At 46.5% G+C, this 27,955-nt stretch overlaps 1 protein-coding gene across 2 annotated transcripts in view; it reads right to left on the minus strand.

Annotated features, from left to right (window-relative positions):
* dlc1 (DLC1 Rho GTPase activating protein) overlaps nt 1-27,955 on the minus strand; it is a 156,675-nt gene that overhangs the window by 147 nt on the left and 128,573 nt on the right. For both annotated transcript variants that reach the window (XM_083765822.1, XM_083765821.1), the window contains exons 8-19: nt 27,883-27,946; nt 20,820-22,301; nt 20,043-20,359; nt 18,168-18,347; nt 14,799-14,958; nt 11,717-11,924; nt 9,533-9,749; nt 8,227-8,341; nt 5,091-5,315; nt 3,224-3,441; nt 2,938-3,111; nt 1-2,572 (exon numbers count right to left, since the gene is read on the minus strand). The exon at nt 1-2,572 is cut by the window's left edge and continues 147 nt beyond it. In XM_083765822.1, the coding sequence (XP_083621948.1) occupies nt 2,473-2,572; nt 2,938-3,111; nt 3,224-3,441; nt 5,091-5,315; nt 8,227-8,341; nt 9,533-9,749; nt 11,717-11,924; nt 14,799-14,958; nt 18,168-18,347; nt 20,043-20,359; nt 20,820-22,301; nt 27,883-27,946 (3,460 nt within the window). In that variant the 3' untranslated portion in view covers nt 1-2,472. The remainder of the gene's footprint in view (nt 2,573-2,937; nt 3,112-3,223; nt 3,442-5,090; nt 5,316-8,226; nt 8,342-9,532; nt 9,750-11,716; nt 11,925-14,798; nt 14,959-18,167; nt 18,348-20,042; nt 20,360-20,819; nt 22,302-27,882; nt 27,947-27,955) is intronic.

Raw genomic sequence — 27,955 nt, forward strand, 5'->3', positions numbered from 1 at the left:
TTGCATTGGATAGACTGCTATACTTTAAAACATTTGTTTTGGCTTTTGTTTTCTCCCTAAATTTGGTCCATCATAAAGCTTGGTCATAATTAAATGTTGGCTTGTTTAATTGTTAAAAAGGCAGCGGTTCCCAAACTATTTTGGCCGTGCACCCCCTGTTACCTCCCCCCATCCCCCCACATGGGAATGAAATACATGAACACATGTTTGTTGTATATGTACAACATATATGTGACATATTATTCGAAATTGGCCACCTGCATATGTCGCATAAGCTATATAGAGACACATATTTCCTATATCCACATATGTGCATATATCCACATATATGCACATTATGTGAACCTGAATATGGCATATATTCTGCATATACTTGCCATATATTGGCATAATATGTTCATATAATTTAAAATATAACCATAGCACCACCATTAACCTTTTCATGTCACGCACCCCCTAGAACAGTGGTTCCCAAAGTGGGGTCCGGGGACCCCCAGGGGTCCTTGAGGGAGTTCCAGGGGGTACCAAGCTAAATGATAGTTAGGAACCAAATAGACCCTTATGGGTCTGTAACTCATTGAGTGTACAAATGGTTCCATTTGTACACTCTCAGAGTTAAATTAACATAGATTTTACAATATAAATTGGTGTCCCAGAGATAGAAATGCCATTAAATGGGGGGTCCGTAGACTAATGCATGTCAAACTGGGGGGTCCTTGAAATGAAACTGGTTGAGAATCACTGTTAGAGCCGTAAAAACCTTCTCTTATGGAGAGTCCGCGGGATAATTAGTGTCAATTTGGGGGTCCTCGACATGAAAAAGTTTGGGAACCACTGCCCTAGAAAGCGCTCGTGCGCCACAGGAGGTGCACGCACTGCAGTTTGGGAAACCGCTGGTGTACGGTATGCAACACTTCCTCTCTGTAGTTTTCTTAGTGTTGTGCTCATTATCATCATTACACCTCATTCTGCACAGCTGTGACAGGACTAAACCCGGGGTTATCTCTCTTAGGAATTAGAATGCCTCACATCACAGCATGAGAACAAGAAAGAGCTTCAAGAAAAAACATGCTCGCTTTACAATATCACACAGCAATATCAAGCTGACACAAGAGACGGATTAACACTGAATTCTCATGAAATAAAATACTCGTAATAATAAGGGAATGAAGAAGAAATCTGTTTTTTAGGACGTTTTGTTGTACGTACAAGTAAGCCATCTGTACATGGTTTCCTATTGGTGAGCCAGCCACCACAATCGACCTGTCCCTGGATACTGGAACACACACACACACACACACAAAAAAAACCTTTGTTTTGTCTAGCCATCTGTCATCTCACAACCTAACCGTTTACGATTTAACCACTTCCAACCTGGCATCCCTATTGTGGGCATGTTATATTGTTCCATCCATCCATCCGTCCATCTTCAACCGCTTATCCGTAGTCGGGTCGCGGGGGCAACAGCTCCACCAGAGAGCTCCAGACTTCCCTCTCCAGAGCAACATTAGTGACTTCCTCCTGGGGGATCCCGAGACGTTCCAAGGCCAGTTGAGTCGATGTGTTTCCTCCAACTGCGCCTTGGTCTGCCCCGGGGGTCTCCTCCCAGTGGGATAGTTAAAGAAAACGCTCAATCTACGCACGAGCGAGCTCGTGTCAGATCGGCTATCATTGAAAAGCCAAATTATAAAATCAGGGCATAAGTGGTTAAAACTCACACATTCATTCATTCATTCAACTATTCACCAATGGATTCATCCACCCGGATGATAATATAACTGTCTTTTCAACGCTCTGCCTACAATCTATGTTTCGCTGTAACAGGAAAAAAAGGACATTATGTTTAACACGAAAACCTAATTATGCACATGAAACACTATTGTGAATAGTTTCCGAATGCTATACATGTACACACTCTGTTGCAGCTGGACACCTGGAAGCCAGCGCGCATACATACATACTTATATATCAACCACTTATTTTTTCACTTGACACATAATGTGCTTACATGTGCACATAGACACATAGATACTGTAGAGTGCACGCACGCATGCATGTACAGTGTACACACGCACACACACACACACACACACACACACACACACACACACCCACACACACACACACACACACACACAGAATCCACTTGCTTCTCAGAAGCAATAGCCTCTGGATATGACAGTTGAACGAAAGTGACATCACGAACTTTGTGCCAGTGCTGGCACTCGTGATTGTTTTTCGGAAATCTTCACTTGTGGGGGAGGACAATGTCACGTCTTTGTGACACGATCAGAGCATCCGAGATACAGGGTTTTTGTCCTTTTACTGTAGTTATTTAGAGAGTTTTTTTTATCGCTCTGTCACAACAATATGATACGTCGCTCAACGTTCTCATGAAACGACGGGGTTCAAAGTGTGTATAGTCCCAACAGGCCAACAGGGGGATCAAACCGGTGGTTTGCTGTGCCATCTTTACTTCTCCATTGGCGCTGTGAAAGAGTCCCTTATCCGCACCACCTCCGCAGCACACAGGTGACCATACAGCTTGTTGTACCATTCTGGGAACCGACCCCTGGACAGAGAGAGAGAGAGAGAGAGAGAGAGAGAGAGAGCATTAATTATTTGATCTTAAGTCAACAATAACATCCATGCATTATTTATTCATTAGCATTATCTATATTTGTCATATTTGTTATTTTCCTTGCCAATTTAGTCGTTCTTTCAATTGCTAAGTCTCCTTTTTTTTACGATGGATGGAAAAAAACGCTAACGGACGGTAAATAAAATACTATTAATTCTGGATTAAGAGACATTAAAGAAAACCGAGATTTACCGAGGGTTTAAGGCAAGCAATAAACCGCGAGAAATAAGGGGTTTGGCATAGATTGGGCTAACCTGCAGTAACGTCAGCCCTCTCAATGGTCCACTACTACTAACCTCTGGTCGGTCCTGGAGATGTGCGTGAGGCGGGACTTGTTGCTGCCGCAGGGCTCGATGAAGTATCGCGAGGTGAGGACGTTGGCGCGCACGCCCAGCAGCGGCGCGCCGCTGTGCTCCACGGAGGTGCACACCAACGCACACGCGCCCTTCGGCAGGTCCGTGAGCCACGTCCTGGAGGGAGGGAGGAAGCACACAGAAGGAGACGTTAGGTTGGGTTGAGAGGGATGATGTGAGAGAGATGTTGTGAGAGAGAGAGAGAAGCGTTTGTGTGTTTCCCCGTTACCTGAGCACCACGTGGTCCCTGGCGGGGTGTGGGGCCATGGAGTTGCGGACGTACTGGTACACCTCCGTCCTCTCGTCCAGCGTCTCCGCCACCCGGCTCTCCAGCAGGTCCTCGTCCCAGTGGGCCTGCTCGCGCAGCACGCGCGTCAGCACCTCCTCGGGAGCCGCGGGAATCTCCACGGTCACCTTCCACAGCCGCAGGGGAGAGCCGTCGTTCACCTGGGGGGGAGGGGGACGGAGGGGAGGGGAGGGAGGGTTAGGTGTTTTCTGAAAAAAACTTTGTTTCTATGACTCAGTGGTTCTCAAACTATTTCATGTCAAGGACCCCACAAATTATATGTAATTGGCCACAGACCCACATCTGAAAATATGTTGTTAAAAACGTTTGCGGTGACATTCAACGACTTGCGGGACATTTTCACGATTGTTTTACAGTAGCGTATCTGCTATTTTTCAACAGCTAAAGTTTGAAAATAATGGTTAAAGTGGTTAAAAGCTAAGAAGGCGATGCGTTCCAGGTGTTAATGGGTCTACCACTACTCATTGTTGAGGTTAGTAGAGTAGAGCGTGGTTCTTAAAGTGGGGCAACTCCGGCCGATAGGCGAGAATGGCTTTGCCGACTTGCTAATGGAGGACCATTTAAAATAAAGGCGGCTTGCTGTGGTTCGCTACCAAAAGCAATTTGCATGCACAGGGGGTGAAGGAAGGGCTGGCAATGTAGGCCACCTTGGTTGATTTTCTTCTTTTTACGGCTCGGGCGGCCCAATGGAGAATAATACGCCTCTGTGTTCCTATTTGGTTGCATTGAGGAGAAGTAGCGAAAATAGCTGGTCACTAGGTTTTCTAATAGGTGTATTTTTCAGCGTGCAGACGATACAGACTCCACTGACTGACGGCTGGCCTTGTTGTGCGACTCAAAATGAAGGGAAGGACAGTTGACATGGATCCTTGCAAGGGGCCCCTTCACGCTGGACACAGGAAGTCAGTGGGGGCCTGGGACCAAGGAGGGTGGGGCTGTGTTCTGTGTGAAGTCAAGTGGGGGCCTGGGACCAAGGAGGGTGGGGCTGTGCTCTGTGTGAAGTCAGTGGGGGCCTGGGACCAAGGAGGGTGGGGCTGTGCTCTGTGTGTGTGTGACAAGCTGATGTCATTTTGGGACAGCGGCCAGTTTGCTGGGTTTGGGAATGAGGAGACATGCAGGGGCCAGTTTCACACGGACGCGTTTCTACACAGGAAATGAACCAACTGCTGTTTTTTCCATGAGATATTCAAGGGAATGGAGTGTGTGAGGTGGAGAGAGAGAGAGAGAGAGAGAGAGAGAGAGAGAGAGAGAGAGAGGGGAATAGAAAGAGAAATGGTGACACTGTTCTACAGACTAATGACAGAATGAACGAGAGAGGATCTTCTAGGCAATCTAGGGCTAAAATGAAGCCATCCTTTCTCTAGAAAGCACCAATGTTCCAATCGGGATCACTGGATAATCGGCAAAGACATGGAGAGCTCCGTAGATTCAGTCATTCAGCTTTTTAGTCAGCCTGTATACAAGAAGTGAACGGCACTGTCTAGGTCCATTAAAGAAGGAAAAGCCAAGCCAAAATAAATAAAAAATAAATCAGCGATCCGGTTTGAGATCAATAATAAAGCTTATCTGGCGTTAGCGTTCCGTCACAAGCAGTTGATAGTTGGATTCTAATTGGCGGAACGTTCCGTCTCGAGCAGTTAATTGGTTATATTATTGGTCATCGTCGTCAATCTATCTCCCAAGTCTGCTGATAGGAAACACATTGAGAAGAGGATAACGAGAGAACCGTGCACGTGTCTGTGTACTGTGCACGTGTGCGTGTGTGCACCGAGGCGCCGCCATATCTCACCTTCCTATAGGCCAGCTCTGCGTGCTCGGGGGTGGAGCAGCTGTCGTAGCCCTTGAACTTGTCCTTGGACTCCTTGAGCAGCGCGTCCAGGCTGTCGCGCAGGTATCGGCGGTAGCCCGCCGGCCCCCCCGCCCCCTCCCCACCGCCGCCCAGCTCCTCCAGACGCAGTGGGAGCAGCGCCTGCTCCACGTAGGAGTTCCTGCAGCGGCTCATCTCCTCTGGGATCTGCAACGGGACGAGAGGACGGGATAAAGCAAGCGCTTTTCAAGCCATGCAGTGTTGCTTTTGGCAGTAACATTTTAATTTAGTCATAGTCCTATTGAACAGTTTTCATTTAGTTTTAGTCACCTGGAATGTTTTAGTTTTAGTCTAGTTTTAGTCGACTAAATATCATACGATTTTAGTAGACTAAATCTACAGTTGATTTAGTCGAACAAAATGCATTTTGGCGGGCCTTGATACCGTTTTCTTTTTTCACTTCGCTGCGACGCGTTGTGGATCGTCTATTTTCAGCATGCAATTAATTGGATACAATTTTTAGTCTAGTCTAGTTTAGTCTAGTTTTTAGCTGTTGACGAAATTGTCAATACATATAGTCTTAGTTTTAGTCATCATAGCCTAGTTTTCATTTAGTTTCCATTTAGTTTTCGTCAGTGAAAAAAGGTAGTCGACGAGCATAGTTTTACTCGACGAAAACAACACTGATACCAAGGCCCATTATGTACATTATTGTTGTATATACGCGGACACACACACACACACACACACACACACACACACACACACACACACATATCTGTGTATTGGAGCGGCTATAGGCGCCGCTCAAAAGATGCGTGGAAAACAGCTACAAGCCAAAATGATCCCAGCTGCAACATGGGTGATGATTATGATGATGTGATAGCCAATGGTTCTGTTCCTTTCAGAGGCCACCTCCATCCTGATTAGATTAATAAGGTATTAAGCCTAACGGGAAATGGAACATTATTTTTATTTAAAAACTCAAGACGGCATAATAGGCTGGCGAAAAGGGAAGCACAACACATCCTGTTTTCTTCCCTGCCTTTTGTTATCATTAACCCTATGCTTTCTCTCTCTCTCTCCCCTTCTTGATATCTCTCTCTCTCTCTCTCTCTCTCTCTCTCTCTCTCTCTCTCTCTCTCTCTCTCTCTCTCTCTCTCTCTCTCTGTATCACTCTGTCAGCATTAATTGAGTTTGTGTAGCATTATGCGATAGCAGGCGTAACAGAGACAGGCTATCAGCGCGCGTGATTCCACCAGAAGGAAAATAAAAGCTTGCCTTCCATTTTCGCCCATCATCAGGCAAATAGAAATCAAATTACAAGAACCAAGTTATCAGCTAATGTAATTTAATTCAGCTTGATCCTGCTTGTGGTACTACCATATTACAAAAAGTTTGACCAGCTTGTGCTGTTTGCTTATACAGAGCCAATTCAGAGCCAAATGCATGGTGCTGATATTTTAATTGTAAAAAGGTCTATTTTCATTTACCTTTGCTCTCTTTAAACCCCTTCAGAACCGGAACCCTTTTTGGTGTTTTTAAGCATTATGTTATACTTTAGATATTGAAAAATAGCAGATCTACAAGCTCGTAGCACGACATTGAGTGCCACGCTACGAGCTTGAATATCTGCTATTTTTTGAAAAATCATGAAAATGTGGCACAAATCTTTGAATATAATCTTGTGAACGTTTTTTATCTGAAATCTTTGTTTCTTGGGAGTTCCCTCCCTGAAACAACATATTTTCAGATGGGGGGGGGGGGGGGGTCGGTGGCCAATTACAGATAATTATGGGGGTCCTCGACATGAAAGTTGAGCACCACCGACATAGAAACAGGGCTTTTCAGAAAACTGTTCGGCCTCAGTTCCTAAACGGAACATGCATTTTCTGAAGCTTTGTTGTGTCTCTAATAAGCTCAGGTGGTTGTGGTGGTGGGAATGTGCCCCCTATCCCACCATGGGACCGGGTGCATTGTGGTGGTGTGGTGGGAATGTGCCCCCTATCCCACCATGGGACCGGGTGCATGGTGGTTGTGGTGGTGGGAATGTGTGCCCTATCACACCATGGGACCGGGTGCATTGTGGTTGTGGTGGTGGGAATGTGTGCCCTATCCCACCATGGGACCGGGTGCATGGTGGTTGTGGTGGTGGGAATGTGTGCCCTATCACACCATGGGACCGGGTGCATTGTGGTGGGGATGGTGTGAATGTGTGCCCTATCACACCATGGGACCGGGTGCATGGTGGTGGTTGTGGTGGGAATGTGTGCCCTATCACACCATGGGACCGGGTGCATGGTGGTTGTGGTGGTGGGAATGTGTGCCCTATCACACCATGGGACCGGCAAAGGAGAGCAGAGCCAGGTCAAGTACCAAGGCGTTCAACTGGGGTGTGTGTGTACAGGGAACGATAATCATAGTAAGCAGATTTACCTTATGTAACCATAACATTCCTTTAGCTCAAAGTGACGAGGGTTGAGTGTGAACACAACGTGTCGTAACCAGAGGAACGAGACTACAGTAGAAGTGTGTTTACAGGACAAACACAGAGACGTCTGAGAGGGAACAGAAGATAGCCCTGGACGGGACGGGGTGACGTTCAAGTCCTTCGTCTAGCCCATTTAGGCCCGACGTCGAAATTTAAAAACATGTCTTCTAAATCACGACAGTTTCCTGACATACCTATATCAGTGGTGATCAATATTTCATGTCAAGGACCCCAGAAATTATCTGTATTTGGCCACGGACCCCCATCTGAAAATGTGTTGTTCCAGGGACCTCTCCCAGAAGCAAAGATTTGAGTTAAAAACTTTGGCTCTGAAAGATATATTCAAAGATTTGCGCCACATTTATTTCATATTTATTTCTTATTTACACTTATTTCAGACATGCTCTAGTATGTGAAGAGTCTGCCTGTGCTATTAACTCATTTTGGGGGAGAAAAAAAAATAGTTTTTCTCCTCTGGTGAAAAGCTGGAATTTGCGCGATGGCAGGCTCTCAGTCAAATCTGGCCACATATGTAAAGGTGAGGTACAGCCTTATTCAGAAGCCCCCCCCCAGGCCCAGCGTTGGTGTGTGCAGACTGTGTAGACTGTGTAGACTGTATAGACTGACCTTGAAGAGTTTCCTGCACTCCTGGATCATGTGCGTCAGGCCGTGGGTGGCCGCCAGGTTCTCGTTCAGGTCCCGCTGGTCGGGCTTTCCCAGCGTCTGCTTCCTGTTCATCACCCTTTGACCCGGAAGGAACAGAACACGGGGGGAAGACAAGGCGAGACACACCGAAATGTTAGCTAAAAAGAAAACACCATCCATCATCCAGATAGGTGGCATAGAGGAAGGACATGGGGTCAGTAGGGCAGCAGATACATAGGTAGGTAGAGCAGTGGTTCCCAAAGTGGGGTCCGGGGAGCCCCCAGGGGTCCTTGAGAGAGTTCCAGGGGGTCTCCAGCTAAATGATAGTTATAGGAAACAAATGGACCCTTATGGGTCTGTAACTCTGAGAGTGTACAAATGGAACCATACAGACCCGTGAGGGTCCATTCGTACACTTTTTTTTTTTAATGTATGGAATTTCTTAGATTTGTTTGTTTTAAAATTATATTACCGGTACTTATTCATATCACAACGAAGTGCTATAAAGTAGCACTCAGGTGGTTAAAAGGAACTTAACTATTATATTACGCACCTGATTGTGGCTAATGTAGAATAATATAATGTAGATTTCTTAATCAGGTAGAAATGTTCATTTTTGACAGTGTTGACGTAACCTCTCTGCTTCCCCTCAACTCCTACTTCTCTTAAACTTTGTCCTGATCACTCCCTCGTCTCTCTACCTACAGCATCCTGCTCTCTCTCTCTCTTTTTTTAATATTATTATCTCTAACGTGACCTTTTTCCTGTTTTGAGAACGTGTGGCACATTGTGTGTTTATGCAAAGCCGTTGCCTGCACTGCGACCACAATGCTCGTGTTGATAGACACAATAAAGGAACTGGGTTGATTAAGGTGAACCGAAAAGAATGGAGCACACATGCCCACCGCGCTTTTATTACTATTCTTGTGAGGACATCGTTATTTTAGCACAGCAATATTGTAGATTGACTATTTCCAGTGCACATCTAACCCTCCAACCCCTTAAACCTAACTTCAAAATGCCTAAACCTAAACCGATTTTACACTTGCTGAAGATAGCCGATCTACAAGCTCACAGCTTGCTATTTTCAGCATGCAACCAAGTGTGAAATTACTTACACTGGATCTTTTGTCCACACACAACGAAATTGTCAATATATATAGTGTTAGTTTTCATGTAGTTTTCGTCAGTGAAAAAAGTGTAGTAAAAAGTCATAGTATTCGACAAAACCAACACTGATACACACTTACACGCACACACGCACATGCACACACACACACCCACACACCTGGGCGAGGAGCTCTCCTTGCGGCGCAGTGTGTTGAGGTGGAAGAGGGAGGGGGCCAGGCACACGGCCAGGTTGGTGGGCGTCATCTGGTTGTCGGCCACGCTGGCCGTCACGTCGCTGAGCAGGCAGAGCAGCGTGCGCAGCGCCTCGCGGCTCTCGTCGGGCAGCAGCAGCACGGCTGCGCGCGCAGCCTGCAGACGCAGCTCCTTGGGCATGTCTGCGCATACATGGAGGCGGAGGAAGGAAGAAGGGAGGGGAGGGGGCAAGCTTGTAAATATCTCTAGGATACCCCCACCGGTGTTGTTTGTCTTTGACAGCACAATTCTATTTTTAGTTTAGTCATAGTCTTTGGAACTTCATTTCGTTTTTAGTCATATTTTATATAGTCACCTGGAATGTTTTAGTTTTTTTGTCGACTAAATGTCATACGATTTTAGTCTGAAATGTGTTTTGGCGGGCCTTGATGCCGTCGTAATGACTGATTTTACACTTGCTGAAAATAGCCGATCTACAAGCTGTCGATCTGTCGATCTGCTATTTTCAGCATGCAACCAAGTGTAAAATGACTCATACCGTATCTCTTGTCCACTAGTCCCTTCCTTTTAGTCTAGTTTTTATTTGTTGACGAAATTGTCAATACATTTAGTCTTACTTTTAGTCATTTAGTTTCCATTTAGTTTTCGTCAGTGGAAAAAGGTCGTCGACAGAAATAAAATCGTCTTAGTTTTAATCGACAAAAACAACACTGACCCACAAAGAGAAACGCTTTACCTGTACAATTTGTGCCTTGGTCTCCTTTACTTGACGGGACATTGCATATTAACCCATTTAGGACCGAGGTCGATAAAATAAAATAAAACTAAATCCTGACAGTTTTCTGAAAAACCTAAACTCTTTGAATGCCGTAGGAAAGCTTGCACCTGGGGGATGAGTCACAGTGGCTGTCAGATCATGTCTCGACTCTCATGGCATCTTTATCCAGTGAGTCCATCGCTTAAAGTGAGTAAAGAGTGTGGTCGTTCCCTGCCCTGAAGCTGTAATAATGCCCAGCCATAAACTATGATGAGGTGTGGTGCATCATGGGAAGTGAAGTGGCTGTTATGTAAGTGCATACGTGTCGGTGTGTGTGTACGTGTCTGTCGGTGTGTGTGCGTGTGTGTGTACGTGTCTGTCGGTGTGTGTGCGTGTGTGTGTACGTGTCTGTCGGTGTGTGTGTGTGTGTGTGTGTGTGTGTACGTGTCTGTCGGTGTGTGTGCGTGTGTGTGTACGTGCTTGTGCTACATGCGGCCAGCTATACCCTTTCTTTCCATGTCGTGTATGTGCGTGACACTCACTGCGAGTGTGTGACTGTGTGTAGTAGCAGAGTTGATTTTCACAGCACATTTTGATTTTAGTTTGTCACATTTGAGTCACCTGGAATAATTTAGTCATAGTCCGGTTTTAGTCGACTAAATATCACAAGATTTTTATTCGAGTAAATCTACAGTTGATTTTACACTGATTTTACACTAAATAGCCGATCTACAAGCTCACAACGCGTCGCAGTGTGACGCGTTGTGAGCTTGTAGATCAGCTATTTTCAGCATGCAACCAAGTGTAAAATTACTTAAACTGGATCTCTTGTCCACTGGTCCCTTCCTAACATTTTAGTCTAGTTTTTATTTGTTGACAAAATTGCCAATATATTTAGTCTCAGTTTTAGTCATCATAGCTTAGTTTTCACTTAGTTTGTCAGTGAAAAATAGGTAGTCGACGAACAATTTCCGTCATAGTTTCAGTCGAGGAATCTGCCATCTCAAGTAACATATAAAAAAGGACTATGAGCTAATATATATATAATATATACAGGAGTCGTCTGGATTTATGGTGCCGTCTACAAGATATGCCGCATTCATTCCACAGGTATTTCCTGCTCTCATCTTGTTTGTTTTCCTCCCCCGGTTTCACAATCACTCATTACACCCCGCAGGCGAGCATCTACAGTTCCAACACAATGCCCAATGTGTGTGTTCCTCCACTCTTCCTTAAACCGTATCTGATCCAAACATCTTTGGTGTGTTGTTGAGTGTGTGTGTGTGTGTGTGTGAGAGAGGTAAGGCAATGGATTCACGACTGAATGGGAGTATATACAACATTTTGTGTTTATACATAGACAAGTACTTAAAGGTGTGTGTGTCTCCTTACATTGGTAGATCTGAAGGAAAGTCTCAGACAGTTTGCTCGTGAGGAGGGGCTCCGGCAGGTCCCTGAAGTACTGCTTCAGCATGTCCGCCACGTCGTAAGCCGATTGGCCCTCGTAGTTGACTCCGCCTCCGTCGGCGCCGCACGCCTCGTTCATCTGGCGGAGGGCCTGAATGCGAGACTTCACCCCCGACTTCCTGAAGAGACCCACCTGGACGGAGGGAGAGGGAGGGAGGGCGACCATTACATCATGCACACATATAGGCACGGAAACTTGGACTCAGCCTCGAGGCTAAAACTCCCTCAACCCTCATTATCACGAAGAACCACCATAATCGATTTCGTCTTCCAGGAATATCTTAAACCCATTTTTCTTTTTTTAAACATATGTTTATTGATTTTCTTTAAAGTACAAAGAAGTATTTTCAAAACAATTTACATATATTTTTCCCCCCCACATCCCCATGGCAGCACAAATACAAACAAAATATTATCACAAAATGATTTGACAATAAATACAGAACAAAAATAATAATGACAAAACGAAAAATAAAACGAAAATAAATCTTAAACCCATTTAGACCTGAAAACTGATTCTACAAAAACAAATCTGAAAAACCCTATGTTTCTATGTCAGTGGTTCTCAAACTATTTAATATTATATGTAATTGACCTCGGACACCAATCTCAAAATATGTTGTTCCAGGGACCCCACCCCCACCCCAGAAGCATAGATGTGGGTTAAAAACATTTGCTGTGAAAGAATATAAATGCAAAGACTTTCAGTTATTTTCACGATTAAAAAATAAATAACAGACCTACAAGCTCGTAGCGTGGCACTTGGTGCCGCGCTATGAGCTTGTAGATCTGCTATTTTTCAATAGTTAAAGTTTAAAATAATTGGATTGGATTCTATATGTACTCAAAGTACACACACGCACAGACACGCACACGCACACATGTGTGTGTGCACGCGCAACACAAGCGGAAGCTCATCTTTTCTATAAAGCTGTGGGGCTTTCACTTGGTTGTAGAGGAATGTTGTTCTGGACTTATCCAGCCCTTATAAATCCCAGAGCTTTTAAGTCAATAGCGTTACATCACAACAACACAGACGGTATTTAGTATGGCGCGATCCCACGACACCCAGCAGAACGTCTGTCTCTCTCTGCTGCCTGGTGTGGAGGACTGTGTCAGTGGAGCCTTTTATGGCCCGTTACAAAATGGCAGTGTTCACACTAGGCGTTAAGGAGGAGAGAGAGAGAGAGAGAGAGTAAGGGCCTTTGGCTTGACCAGACAGAATAGTTTCCATGAGCTTTCACCACTTCTTAACAGAGGTTCCTTGTCCAGCTGTGGAGAGAGAGAGAGAGAGAGAGAGAGAGAGAGAGAGAGAGAGAGAGCCTTCCCTCTCTTTCTCTCGAATATTCTGACGTACGTTAATAGCTATTTATGCCCATTTCTCTCTCTCTCTCTCTCTTTTGAGGTTCGGTAGGTTCATTCTATTCAATTAGTTCTATCTTAATTTCTACGTATATGCACACACATTACGCACACAGGCAGGCAAGTGCACAAGCACACGCAAGAGCAAGCACAAGCACACACACACACCCCCTTGGAACTGTCTCTTTGTATTAAACAGACTGACACAGGTGACTAAACAGCTGGAAATACTGACTCCACAGGCCTGCTCTTGCGTGTATGTGTGTGTGTGTGTGTGTGTGTGTGTGTGTGTGTGTGTGTGTGTGTGTGTGTGTGTGTGCGCGCATGTGTGTGTGCGTGCTTGTATGAGAGTGAGTGAGAGAGAGAGAAAGAGAGAGAGAGAGACCTCTGACTTACACAGCATGTGTGCCCTCAGTCAACACACTAAATTGAGTGTCCGTGGCCGAGCACACATTATGTGTGCCAGAGGGCAAGAGAATGGAAGAGATAGAGGGACATGATCGTGTGTACATGCACACACACACACACACACACACACACACACACACACACACACACACACACACGGGTGACGCTACGCTACGGGTGACGATGGCGCCTTTCTCTGTCTCACGGCACTCTGTTATGCAACAGAGCATGATAAAAAACAGAATGTGAATGTCTTAAAATACAGATCTTACATAAGCAAAGAACATTTCCCAGCATGTGTAGCATGGAGGCTATAGGTCTGTCACCATTACACATAAGTTGACCATTAATCCTCACCAAATAATTGCAAATTATTTTGCATTGAATGTTGAAACGTTTACAATTTGTATTTCTGTGTTTTTAAATATGCAAGATAGCGGAAAAGACGAATGGAGCCCCCACCCCCCCAAACAAAACACCAAATACATCTAATTTGTATTGCATCTCACCTGGTCTAAACACTGATTGCTCTTACCTGGTCTAAACACTGATTGACATCACCTGGTCTAAACACTGATTGATATCACCTGGTCTAAACACTGATTGATATCACCTGGTCTAAACACTGATTGACATCACCTGGTCTAAACACTGATTGATATCACCTGGTCCAAACACTGATTGATATCACCTGGTCTAAACACTGATTGATATCACCTGGTCCAAACACTGATTGATATCACCTGGTCTAAACACTGATTGATATCACCTGGTCTAAACACTGATTGATATCACCTGGTCTAAACACTGATTGCTCTTACCTGGTCTAAACACTGATTGACATCACCTGGTCTAAACACTGATTGACATCACCTGGTCTAAACACTGGTTGACATCACCTGGTCTAAACACTGATTGACATCACCTGGTCTAAACACTGATTGATATCACCTGGTCCAAACACTGATTGATATCACCTGGTCTAAACACTGATTGATATCACCTGGTCCAAACACTGATTGATATCACCTGGTCTAAACACTGATTGATATCACCTGGTCTAAACACTGATTGATATCACCTGGTCCAAACACTGATTGATATCACCTGGTCTAAACACTGATTGATATCACCTGGTCCAAACACTGATTGATATCACCTGGTCCAAACACTGATTGATATCACCTGGTCCAAACACTGATTGACATCACCTGGTCTAAACACTGGTTGCTCTCACCTGGTCTAAACACTGGTTGCGTAGGTATCTCATGGCCTGCTGGATGCCCTGGGGGAGGGGCTGGCCCGTCCGCTGGACGTTGACTTGCAGTGGCACACCGAACACATTCCTGTCTTTGTAGTCTCGCACCTTGATCCGCTTCATAAACTTTGGCACAGCCCTGCAAGACACACACACACACACACACACACACACACACACACACACACACAGAGATTATTAAGTGCTGTACTGAACATTAAGTAATGTTTTTCACACATAGCATTAGGTACATAATTAAACATTTTCCAAGCCGACGCGTCCTCCTCCTCGTACAGGAACACACATGCCTCAGTCAGTCAACAGGACTGCCCTGCCTCACTGTATTCATGAGAAAGAACGCTGCTGTGTTGTTATGCAACTCACTGTGGCTGCGCTCACTGGAAAAAGGATCCGTCAGATGCTAAAGTAAAAGGATTGTTATAAAGCCAGAGAAACCCTTCGTAGCGGACGGCATACATCTGACACATAATGTTATGAAAAGACTGCTTCCATTTCTATTTCCTTATTTTTAGGCTACCGCCGATAATGGAAATCCATGGCCGATACCGATGTTTCAAATATTGTATTATCCCCCCCCCCCCCCCCCCCCCTTTGTGCTAGGGAAACAAATAAATTGTCATTATAAGAAATAATAATAGTAATAATAATAATAATAATAATAATAACAGAATCTGCAGCATGGTAGACTACAGATAAAGAGACCAACATAACAATATTGATGCGTAGCAACAACAGATAAATATGTCAGGAAAACTGTCAGGATTGTAGAATCTGTAGAATCGACCTCATGTGTAAATGGCTTAAGTAAACGTGACAGAGGACTGAGTGGACGGATTGAGTTGAGTCTCACGACAGCAAAATGTACAATTCATAATGATGAATGAATAAAGACACTTCCTGGGCAGCAGAAGTTTGACTCCAAGTTTACGAGAGGGGTGGATGAACAGAGGGGGAGACGACAATAGGAAGGAGGGAGGGGTCTGAGTGGTTGCACATTAAAGTCCGGAATGTTAATTTAACTGTTGGATAGGCCCTTACACTCAGAGTCAAATTAGCACACCTGGATTTTAGGTGTGTTTAGGAGAGAAACAATGCATCGCTATGGAACAAATGGAATGAAAAGGACGGAGGAACATTAGTAAATCTCAGACTGGGATCTTTGAACATGTGCAGGCCTCCAGCGCTGGTAAACAAGTGGCCTCTGTCTTTCAGAGAGCTGTCATAATCATAAGACAAAGTCATAACTCCTTTTCCAGCCCGAGGCCTGGTAAGGAGGAAAAAATGTATACATGCTTAAGCTTCATTTATAAATGGAAAGAAAGTTATATCGCGATGCGTTGTGAGCTTGAACTAAGTACACATCGGGCTTTAAAGGGAAATGCTGAATTCCTTTCCTGACTCCGCAATTTTCAGTTCGTAAAAAAAAAGAAAACAGGAAGGGAATAAGAGAGACTAGACGAGAACCGAGGAATGCGGAACGGGAGACTGTGGACAATGCGGTTTGTAACACGCGGGTCCTAACACCACGGAGAGGAATTAGGGGCATGTCGAGTGACATTGGGCAGTCGCTCAAGAGGCCGGGGCAATAATAGCATGAGGCCTGTATTCAAGAGGAATACATGGAGGGGATAAAGTGGTGCTTGAGGAAAGGATAATTGTTGAGGGGAGATCTTTCCAACCGCCCAGCTCTTGTTCTAACACTGTGTGTGTGAAACTGTGAACGTTGGCTCTGATTGCCCTGTTGGGGAGAAAAGACAATGTACACCCTCCTCTTTCCCATGCAGCAATTACTGGCCTGGGAAAAGAATGTTTGAAACCCAACTCCTCCAGGCAGCCGTCAGTGAGGTGGACTAAACACTACACAATGACCTGCAGATGGACGCAGAAGACGGGAGCCGTACGGAGTGGTTTGATTTAGTCGACTAAAACTGAGACGACTACCTTTTTTTTTGCTAACGAAAACTAAATGAAAACTAAACTATGATGACTAAAACTGAGACTAAATATACTGACAATTTCGTCAACAGATAAAAACTAGACCAAAATGTTAGGAAGGGACTAGTGGACAATAGATCCAGTATAAGTTGCTGATACTGCGCCGCGTTGTGAGCTTGTAGATCGGCTATTTTCAGCAAGTGTAAAAACAGTCATTACGACGGCATCAAGGCCCGCCAAAATACATTTTAGTCGACTAAATCAATTGTAGATTTAGTCGACTAAAATCTTATATTTAGTCGACTAAAACTAGACTAACACTAAAACATTCCAGGAGGTGACTAAAATGTGACAAAACATAAATGAACACTATTCAATGACTATGACTAAAACACAAATCAAAATTTGCTGCCAAGAACAACACTGATGTGTCATCTCATGAACATATACCAGTGGTTTTCAACCTTTTTCTTGTCAAGGTCCATTATTTCTTGGGTATTTGAGCCACGGAACCACCATTTGATGACATTTTAGCCTTGCAGACCCAACTTTTCCCACTTTTCTTCACATCCTCTAATTGTGTAGACTATACGTTTAACAATAATGTAACTCTTGAGAGCGTAAAAATGAAACCAAATGGACCCCATTTGGTTTCATTTTACACTCTCAAGAGTTAATGATTTATAAAGGTCTATTTGTTTACCTATTCACATCATTTAGCTGCATGGGGACCACCTGGAACCGTCCGCCTCAAGGGCCACTGCTGGTCCCCGGACCACTGGTTGAAAACCACTGGCGTATATTATATATACACATGATTGACTCGCGCAACACTGCATTGTGTGATGATACAAGGATAAACTTGCAAAGTCTTCATGGTGGCCAAGAATTAAGAAAGGATTCCATTGTTCTCTTCACTCATAGCTACAATGACATACTCTTGCCACACAGGTGTCAATAATTAACGGACTGGAATACTAAAATACATTATACAATGTTTATTTATTTTTTCTTCCTGTTTACAGTACAAATTCTACACGCCTCCTCTCTCCACGTCAGCGGTGTAATAGATAACTGGAAAAGTCAAAAATTTTAAGTGTGCTTCAACCAGTCTACTCACCAGCTGAAGCCATGTTTGTTAGTGGTATAGAGTTTGCTTCAACCAGGTCTACTCACCAGCTGAAGCCATGTTTGTTAGTGGTAGAGTGTGCTTCAACCAGGTCTACTCACCAGCTGAAGCCATATTTGTTAGTGGTAGAGTGTGCTTCAACCAGGTCTACTCACCAGCTGAAGCCATATTTGTTAGTGGTAGAGTGTGCTTCAACCAGGTCTACTCACCAGCTGAAGCCATGTTTGTTAGTGGTAGAGTGTGCTTCAACCAGGTCTACTCACCAGCTGAAGCCATGTTTGTTGGTGGGCGTGTGCTTCTCGAGCAGGGCAGTGAGCTGCAGTAACGACAGCTTCTGGAGCAGGTTCATCTGGAGCACCGACTGGCAGCCGATCTGGAGCTGGGCCGAGGCCACGCTGGGCCGATGGGAGCTCTGGAAGCTGGGCCAGCGGAGCTTCTGAGGCCTGTAGGGGCCAAGGAACCATAAGAGAGCAACATTAACCTGAGGCCTGTAGGGGCCAAGGAACCATAAGAGAGCAACATTAACCTGAGGCCTGTAGGGGCCAAGGAACCATAAGAGAGCAACATTAACCTGAGGCCTGTAGGGGCCAAGGAACCATAAGAGAGCAACATTAACCTGAGGCCTGTAGGGGCCAAGGAACCATAAGAGAGCAACATTAACCTGAGGCCTGTAGGGGCCAAGGACCATAAGAGAGCAACATTAACCTGAGGCCTGTAGGGGCCAAGGACCATAAGAGAGCAACATTAACCTGAGGCCTGTAGGGGCCAAGGAACCATAAGAGAGCAACATTAACCTGAGGCCTGTAGGGGCCAAGGAACCATAAGAGACCCATTGACACCTTAAAAAGAAAATACTTTCTATGTCAGTGGTTCTCAAACTATCTCATGTCGAGGAGCCCCAATATATATAGCCTATATTTGGCAAAATATAGCCGATTTGCTCAGACACATATGACGCAAATCCTCCATTCATTGTCACTTTGTGTTAGGACAAAAATCTACACTATAGCTGAATATAGGAGGGGCTAGAGGGCGCCCCTAGAAAAATGCCCTTGTTCCGTTCCCTACGTCAGCCATGATCTACTCTACGCACGGCCATATATCTGTGTACACGGTCCCAGACAAAAGGCCCCCTGGTTGGCATGCCCTCCCTGCCTGTCAGGAGCAATTTAAGCACTTTATTACTTTGTACTAATTTCCTTCGCTTGGACACCCGAGGCATCCCCCTCTTCCCGAGTGCTCAGTGATCATATTTTGGGATTAGAGGGATTTATGTATGCACGTATCACTCAACAAACAGCTTGCCAATGGGCAGTTGAATTCCCCGTAATTACCTCCCTCTCAAATGGAAATCCCGTCTGTGGGATTCCTGAGAGAATGGCAACAGTCTCCATAGAGACCAGGGAGCATTCCAGAGTGCACAGAAAGATTATGTAAGGATAGCGGTCTCAACGTGGTCTCAACGTGTCCCCCCTGTTTATCGCTCAGTGTCTTTAGGACTTTGAACGGAAGACTTATTCTCTCTCTGGTATTTCTTTCACTCTCTCTATTGCACTCTGATTTGTCTTCCTTTCCCCTCCCTGGCCCTTTGTCCCCCCCCCCCCCCCCCCCCCCCCCCGGGCCATTCAGGCTCTGATGTACAGCCTGGCAGAGCCTGAGAGACTAGAAGAAGCTTCAGGTAGTTGTTAGGGAACACTGGACCATTTGGCACTTTTCTCTCTCTCTCTCTCTCTCTCTCTTTCTGTGGCTATTAACAATCAATCAAATCAACCAAACAGAAGGGGGTTGTACTGTATAGAGGGCATGCGCGTGACATCATCATTATACCCGGAAGTTATGCAGGAACGCCTGCTGTCTGAGTGGCAAAAAACTACTTTCTGGACTTTCTGGATCTAAATACATTCCCTCCTACTGACCTGTTGGTGCGGGTCAGAGACGCTCCTACCCCGGAGTCTCTCCTCTAGATCTAAATACATTCCCTCCTACTGACCTGTTGGTGCGGGTCAGAGACGCTCCCACCCCAGAGTCTCTCCTCTAGATCTAAATACATTCCCTCCTACTGACCTGTTGGTGCGGGTCAGAGACGCTCCCACCCCGGAGTCTCTCCTCTATGTCTAAATACATTCCCTCCTACTGACCTGTTGGTGCGGGTCAGAGACGCTCCCACCCCGGAGTCTCTCCTCTCCCTCATGCCGGTGTCGTGGGTCTCCTCGTCGCCCAGCGGGTTCCCCGTGCTGTCCTGGTCGTCGCTGCAGCCGTTCTCCTCCGTCTCCTCCTCCAGCCTGTTCTGCAGCGGCGAGGACGGACACGGCGAGGCCGAGTCCAGCGCCGAGTCCGAGTCGCATTCCTCCTCCTCCTCGTCTTCCTCGTCCTCCTCCTCCTCCTCGTCCTGGCGGGCCACGGCCGCCGACCAGGCGTTGACGAAGCGCTGCATGCCGCTGACGTGCTGGAGCACCTGGTGGTCACAGTGTTGATTTGGACAGAACATTTAGATTTGTTTCTTTGTTTTAGTCGTAGTCTCTTGAATAGTTTTCATTTTTAGTCGCCTGTTTTTAGTGTTAGTCTAAAAAGTATTTTGGCAAGCCTTGATGTCGTCGTAATGACTGATTTCACACTGTAAAATGACTTGAGGGCCTCGCAAACGGGGAGCGATAAAACGCACCTATAGTTCATTTTCAATGAGACCTGCGTTTTTGCTCTGAGAAGTCACGGTGCGACAACGCAAGCGTATTTACGTGAGCTCGGTCGCGTGAATTTGTTGCGCGCATGCTAGTTTCGCTCCCCGTTTGCCCTTTATACTGGATCTCTTGTCCACTAGTCCCTTCCTAACATTTTAGTCTAATAGGCTAAATTAAAATAGGCTTTAGGCTAAACACTTTTTGTCATCGTATTAGTCGACGCAATCAACACTGTACCTGGTCCAGCTTGTGCTCCTCGTCCTCCTCCTCCTCGCGCTCGGCGTGCGGCACGTTGTCGTAGAAGCTGAGCCGGCTGTCGGCGGAGCCCACCGAGCAGCGGCGCTGTCGCCTGCTCTGCCGTCCCGCCCCCCTGAGGACCACCGAGTTCCCGTTGTTCTCGTTGTTCCCGTCCTGCAGGGCTTTGGGGAACGTCCCGGGCTTGTGGCCCTCCGGCAGGTAGAAAAAGATCACGCCATCCTCCTCCTCCTCCTCATCCTCCTCCTCCTCCTCCACCACCTGTCTGTTGGCGTTTCGGGCGTTGTTTCCGTGGTGGTTGTTCCTGCGGTTCTGCTCGTCCACCGCGGTCCTGCCGCTGGTGGTTATGGCCGGCGGGGCGGCCTTGGGTTCGGGCGTGTTGGCCGGGCGTGGCGGCTGGTTGGACGAGGCCTGCTGCTGAGCGCCGGAGGAGAAGGGGTCGAAGCCCTCCAGGTACATGCCTCCTCTCTTGGTGGAGCCGGCGGCCGTGCTGTGGCTGCGGGTGCGCGTCACGGGGCTCGGCGTGCTCACGGCGCTGCCGGCGCTGCTGGCCTCCGACTGGCTGCTGCCCGTGCTGCCGCTGCTGGTCTGCGTGGAGTAGGAGACGGAGCGGTTGCGGTTCAGCGTCATGGTCTGGCCGGGGTGGTTCCGGTTCTGGTGGTTGAGGTTGTGGTCGACGGCGATGCTGGCGATGTCCACGCAGTTGAGCCGCCGCAGCTTGTTGTCGTCCAGGCCCTCCTTGATGACCGGCCCGCTGATCTCCAGCTTGCCGCCGCCGGCGATGCTCGGCTTCTTCTTCCTCTTGGTGGAGGCGCCGCTGCTCCACAGGTTCAGGCTCTCCATCCTCTTCAGGAAGCTTTTCGCCCGCGATCGTGTGCTCTTGCCGCCGTCGCCGAACCCTCGCTCCATTAAACAGGCTCCGCCCCCCACCATCCCCGCCTTCACGTCGAAGGTGAACTGTCCGAGTGCATGTGTCTCCAGGGGCGAGGGGGGCAGCCCGTCGGACATGGAGTCCTCGACGGCGCAGCCCCCCCCGGACCCGCCGGTGCCCGAGGACGAACAGATGCTGGCCACGGAGCTGGCGCGCGTGGCGCCGCCACCCCCGGCGGCGGGCAAGAGAGCCTGGGTGGCGTGCGTGAGGGCACCGCCGCCGCTGGCGCGCTGGTTGTGATTCTTCTCCTCCCTCCCTGCTCCACTCCCGCCGCTGTGGATGGAGCCCACCTCCGGCTGCTCGCTCAGATCGCTCAGCACGCTCTCCGAGCTGTGGCCCTCGCGGAGGGTGAGCGGCGCGCCCGTCGCAGAGGCCTGGTCCTGGAGGAACGAGGCCCCGGCGCCGCCCCCCGCCGCCGGCAGCGAGGAGGAGAACACCTCCAGCTCCTCCAGGCGGGACCAGCGCTTGCTGTCCCTCTGGAACGTCCATCGGCCGCTGATGGCGCACGGCTCGTCCTCGTCCGAGTCCTCGCTCTGCGGAGGAGAGAACAGGTGGGTAAGATGGTGGAAGAAGTGTATAGAGCAGTGGTTCTCCAACGTTTTCATGTCAAGGTCACCCCAAATTGACATTTATTAGCCCGCGGACCCCCATTTGAAAAATATATGCCAGGGTGGCACCCCCATAAGAGAATAACTTTACAACTCTAGCAGTGATTCTCAACCATTTTAATTTCAAGGACCCCCCCCCAGTTTGACATGCATGCGTCTACGGCAAGGTTATAATAGTTAACTAAAACTAACTAAAAAACGAAAACTAGAATTAAAAAAACATTTTAGTTAACTGAAACTAAATAAAAACTAAAAATAAATTAAAAACGATAACTAAACTGAAACTGTATTGTGTGTTCACAAAACTAACTGAAATTATAGAAAAAATATCCTTAGTTATAGTTTTTATCAATATTTATATGCATTTCGGAAATTCATAATATAAACCTTTTAAATTCATTTGATTAATTTCCTCATTTCTCCAACAAGTTTTACGGCTGTTTTCAGCACCGTACGGCATCATGTAGCCACACTTTACGTTGCTTGTTTACATTCTGCACTGCCTGAAACTGACTGCATGTTACTTGGAAAACCAAACCCGTCTTAAGTGAGTGGTACTGTACTGTACTGTACTGTACTGTACTGTACTGTACTGTACTGTACTGTACTGTACTGTACTGTACTGTACTGTAAGCCCTCCTCTCTGGCCTGTGTGTGTCTGTGTGTTAGGCTGTGCAACAGTGACACTTGGTGGTGAACAAACGCTATTTTCGTGCTCGGACACTGCCAGGAAAAGTTGGAAGAAAGAGACAGTCCAATATGGGAGAGAGACGCAAGGAAGTGCCTTGTGGAAAAGGATGATAGTAAAATATGCGGAGCACTTCGGAAGGGTATAGGCCTATTATATAAGGATCAGGTATTTGTGGAATGAGCAACACAGCTAAATGTGTGGGTAGCACACATTTGCCAAAACATTTGCCAAAATGGCAAGTGGTTGGTATTTATTCACCCTTGCCACAACAGCTTGGTTTGGTATGGAACAGTATCTCTCTCACGGGCAAGACAGAACTTGTCATCATTAAAGGCAATCTCAATGCAGTGAGATTCTGAAGCCAGTGGTGATCCCATATCTTCAGAATCTTGGACCTAACGCCATCCTCCAGGATGCCAACGCTCGCCCCGTAGAGCCAGGATCACAGAGTACCTCCAAAATGTAGGAGTGGAAATGCTGTGAGTCTAGACCTCAACCCAATTGAACACTTGTGGGATCAGCTTGGGCGTGCTGTACGAGTGTATGTGCTGTACATGCAACCAACAGAACCAAGTGTTGTTTTTTCCTTATTACTGTGGGAGAGTGCAATCATCCAATCCACTAAGCAACTCAAAGCAAGGGTTGGTATACCAACCATTTGCAATTTTGGCACATTTTTTGGGGGCGCTACCCACACGTTTAGCTGTGTTGCTCATTCCACGAATGCCCGATTCTTACAATCTATACAGACAAATAAACCAAAGTACGAAAAAAAAACTAAAACTAAACTATAACTAAACTAAAACTAAACTAAAACTAAGCATTTCAACAAAATAAAAACTAAATAAAAACTAGCAAACCCGCTCTAAAAACTAACTAAAACTAACTGAATTAGAAAAAAACAAGTCAAAACTAACTAAAACTAAACTATAATGAAAAAACCAAAACTATTATAACCTTGGTCTACGGGCCCCCATTGAATGGCATTTCTATCTCTGGGACCACAATTTATATTGTAAAATCAATGTTGTTTGTACACTCTCAGAGTTACAGGCCCATAAGGGTCCATTTGGTTCCAAACTATCATTTAGCTGGGACCCCCTGGAACTCCCCCAAGGACCCCTGGGGGTCCCCGGGACGCCACTTTGGGAACCACAGGTATAGAGAGCAATAGAGGAAACATTTTACAGTTTGCATTCTTAACCAAATTTGAGTTCTAGATTTGTGTTCTAAAATGTTATAATCATCGTCAGAAATGTCACCGTTTTCCAAACGATTTCTATTATTAAGCTCTTTGTGGCAAAAAAAAATCCTGCCATTCATTAAAAAGCATGAAGTTTGATGGAACCACAGTCAGCGTGGGCTAGTGGTTGAGCTGACCATATGAAGAGTCATCCTGACTGTCTGGACATTACTAACAGACTGTGAATAGTTAACCACACTGACCCTAGCCTCTCTATTCTGGGCATGACATAATTAGGCAAACATTAGTCAAAGATCACACCCATGTGAAGTGAGGGGCGCTCTGATTTGTTCAGGACAAAAATAGCCAATTTGCTCGTCCACATAGGACTTAATTCTCCATTCATCGTCAATGGGTTTGTGTGAGATGAAGATCTACACTAATAGCTGAATATAGGCTAATTCAACCACTGAACACAATGCATTTTGAAGCCGGGGAATAAGGAGGGACTATGGCTACAGCCCTGTGGTACCCCAGTCAGGGGGAATCAGGAGGGACCATGGCTAGAGCCCTGTGGTACCCCAGTCAACATAGTAAGTGGTTAAAGTCACATATCTAGTAGAAAGCAATAATTCTGGTTAATCTATCTCTCGCCCCCCAAAGGGAGTCCTGGAAATTCCATCCTGACCCCCACAGTTCACTATGAAGTAGGACAGGCTGGGGTCAACCCCCTACAGTTTCTCTGTCTGTCTGCTCCTTTATGTCTCTCTCTAACACACACGCAGTGCACGCACGCACGCACATACCCGAGTATGATACAGGGGTATCATAAGCTAATCCACACACGCACACACACACACACACACACACGCACACACGCACGCACGCACGCACACACGCTGAGCTGAGAACACAGGAAGCCAGAGAGCCGAGAAAAGTGGCTTCTTCACAGCTCCTAATAACGGTGGCGACCAAAGTCCATAAAACCCAAACCACAGGCCACATTTTAACAGCCCCCACCCCCTCACCTCTCTGTGCCCCCACCTCAGTCTTTGATGTGAAAACCTCTCAACACTCTCTCTCTCTTCCTCTGTAGAACAGCAAGCATGTTTGAATCATATTATGTCAATCCTTATAAGAGTTATATGTTATAATAATATAATATATAATATAATAATAAGCATCATGAACATCCTCCGTTTACATGAAGGGCACTAAAGAAAGAGGTGTAACATAAGTGTGGTGCATCACTGGCCTCAGTGGATCTCATTGTCACACACAACAAACCAGGGGGATTCCCTCCCTGTGCAGATTATGACTAGCATATCCACACCTGTTTAAGTGTAGGTGATATGCCAATATCAAAATCCTATACAACATCCACAGTAGAAACTGATGGAAATGTGCGTAGTTTGCCCTGTAAATGGTGTACCGGTAAAGCATATGTAATTAATATACAGAGGCTTAGGTTGTTCTTGACATTTTGAGACACACCGTCGTGACATTATTTCTCACTTGACATACAGTGACACGCATGATGCAGGATGAAATAAATAGGATGTTCTGTTTGTAACAGGAGCCTCTTATTCTCAAACCATCTCACATCCATAGTGGGAACTATCTGTGAACCTCAAAAGGATGCCCAAAGCGCTTCAAAATGAGATGTAGAAGACAGACTTTTAATAAAAACAAAAATCACACCCGTGTGAAGTGAGGGGACCAGCGAGGGGCAGTATTTATATCAGCCAGTTGACGTCTTATATGTTGTCATTGCACTGCCCTCTAAACAGATATTAAAGTCCATAGACATGACATTTCGGAAAGCCATGTATTGGGATGGGCTGAACGAGCGCCCGTCAAAAACAAAGAAAAACTGACAGAGAGAGAGAGAGAGAGAGAGAGAGGAGGGTGTGGCTAAAGAGAGGGAGAGGGCAAGAGATTTGAGAATCCGAAGACGTGGAGAGATCAATGCATTCCTAAGCTGACTAAGGGGGGGGGGGGGGGGTCGTCCCACAAAGAGAGAGCAAATACCCTCTCTTTGACTCCTCGACTCTTCCCTGTTGACTCCCCAAATGAAAGGTGACGCGGAGGAGAGGGTGGCCTAATGAATACCGCTACACGGAGGAGAGGGTGGCCTAATGAATACCGCTACACGGAGGAGAGGGTGGCCTAATGAATACCGCTACACGGAGGAGAGGGTGGCCTAATGAATACCGCTACACGGAGGAGAGGGTGGCCTAATGAATACCGCTACACGGAGGAGAGGGTGGCCTAATGAATACCGCTACACGGAGGAGAGGGTGGCCTAATGAATACCGCTACACGGAGGAGAGGGTGGCCTAATGAATACCGCTACACGGAGGAGAGGGTGGCCTAATGAATACCGCTACACGGAGGAGAGGGTGGCCTAATGAATACCGCTACACGGAGGAGAGGGTGGCCTAATGAATACCGCTACATGGAGGAGAGGGTGGCCTAATGAATACCGCTACACGGAGGAGAGGGTGGCCTAATGAATACCGCTACACGGAGGAGAGGGTGGCCTAATGAATACCGCTACATGGAGGAGAGGGTGGCCTAATGAATACCGCTACATGGAGGAGAGGGTGGCCTAATGAATACCGCTACATGGAGGAGAGGGTGGCCTAATGAATACCGCTACACGGAGGAGAGGGTGGCCTAATGAATACCGCTACATGGAGGAGAGGGTGGCCTAATGAATACCGCTACATGGAGGAGAGGGTGGCCTAATGAATACCGCTACACGGAGGAGAGGGTGGCCTAATGAATACCGCTACACGGAGGAGAGGGTGGCCTAATGAATACCACTACACGCGGAAACAAGGATGACACTGTGCAGCACTTAAGGCGGTTAAGAGTAGTTTTAGGAGGGAAAAAAACCCAAACAAAACAAGGTCACATATTGTCACTGTAGGTTAGTGTGTGTGTGGTGACAAAAAAAGTGGGTTTAGTTGTGTTAACTGGGCTCGGGGGAAACAGAAACAGAAACCGATACGTTCCTCCCCGGAGGGATTTTCTGTAGGAAATGGGAATGAGATGCTGTAAAGTCTAAATGTAGTAGTACTACCATGTTGTTTTAATGCATCAAGTGCAGCATGAAGGCGGTGCAGTATTTCCATTTATGGAGAGCCAAAGAGAGATGAGGAGCAGGTCTTGAGATAAGGGGAGGTCCTGGTCAGTGCAACCCCTTAATTTAGACATTAAAATGAGGTGGGGTTGGCGAAAGGGCCTTTCTGTGTGGAGTTTGCATGTTCTCCCCGTGTCCCCTAGGGTAGGTACCCTCACAAATAACATGCAGTAATCCTGGTCTCTAAACTGCCTCCCCCTGGCCAGCCTGATGGAGTGGAAAGGAACTGGTTGGAATAACGTGTTCCTTCCACGCGCTACGTCCAACCAGGAAAACTCCCCCCTGTGAGGTGAAAAGAAGCAGCTTGGACTCCTCATGCATAGAAGGAAGCATGAGGTCAGTCCGCTGCCCCCCCAGAGCCCAGGATCACATTAGATAATTGACAAGGGGGTGAAAAATGGGTTACAAAATGGTGGGATAAAAATATAAATTTAGAAAGAAAAAATAGATTCTACATTAATAATAAAGCTCATTTGATACTTACTCTCTTTCTCTGAGGTGATATCTCAAGTCTCATTAGTGCACACTTGTTGAGGGTGTTCAGTCTCCTGCAAATA

The sequence above is a fragment of the Protomyctophum parallelum genome, assembly GCF_964188405.1.
Source record: "Protomyctophum parallelum genome assembly, chromosome: 5".
Lineage (NCBI taxonomy): Eukaryota > Metazoa > Chordata > Actinopteri > Myctophiformes > Myctophidae > Protomyctophum > Protomyctophum parallelum.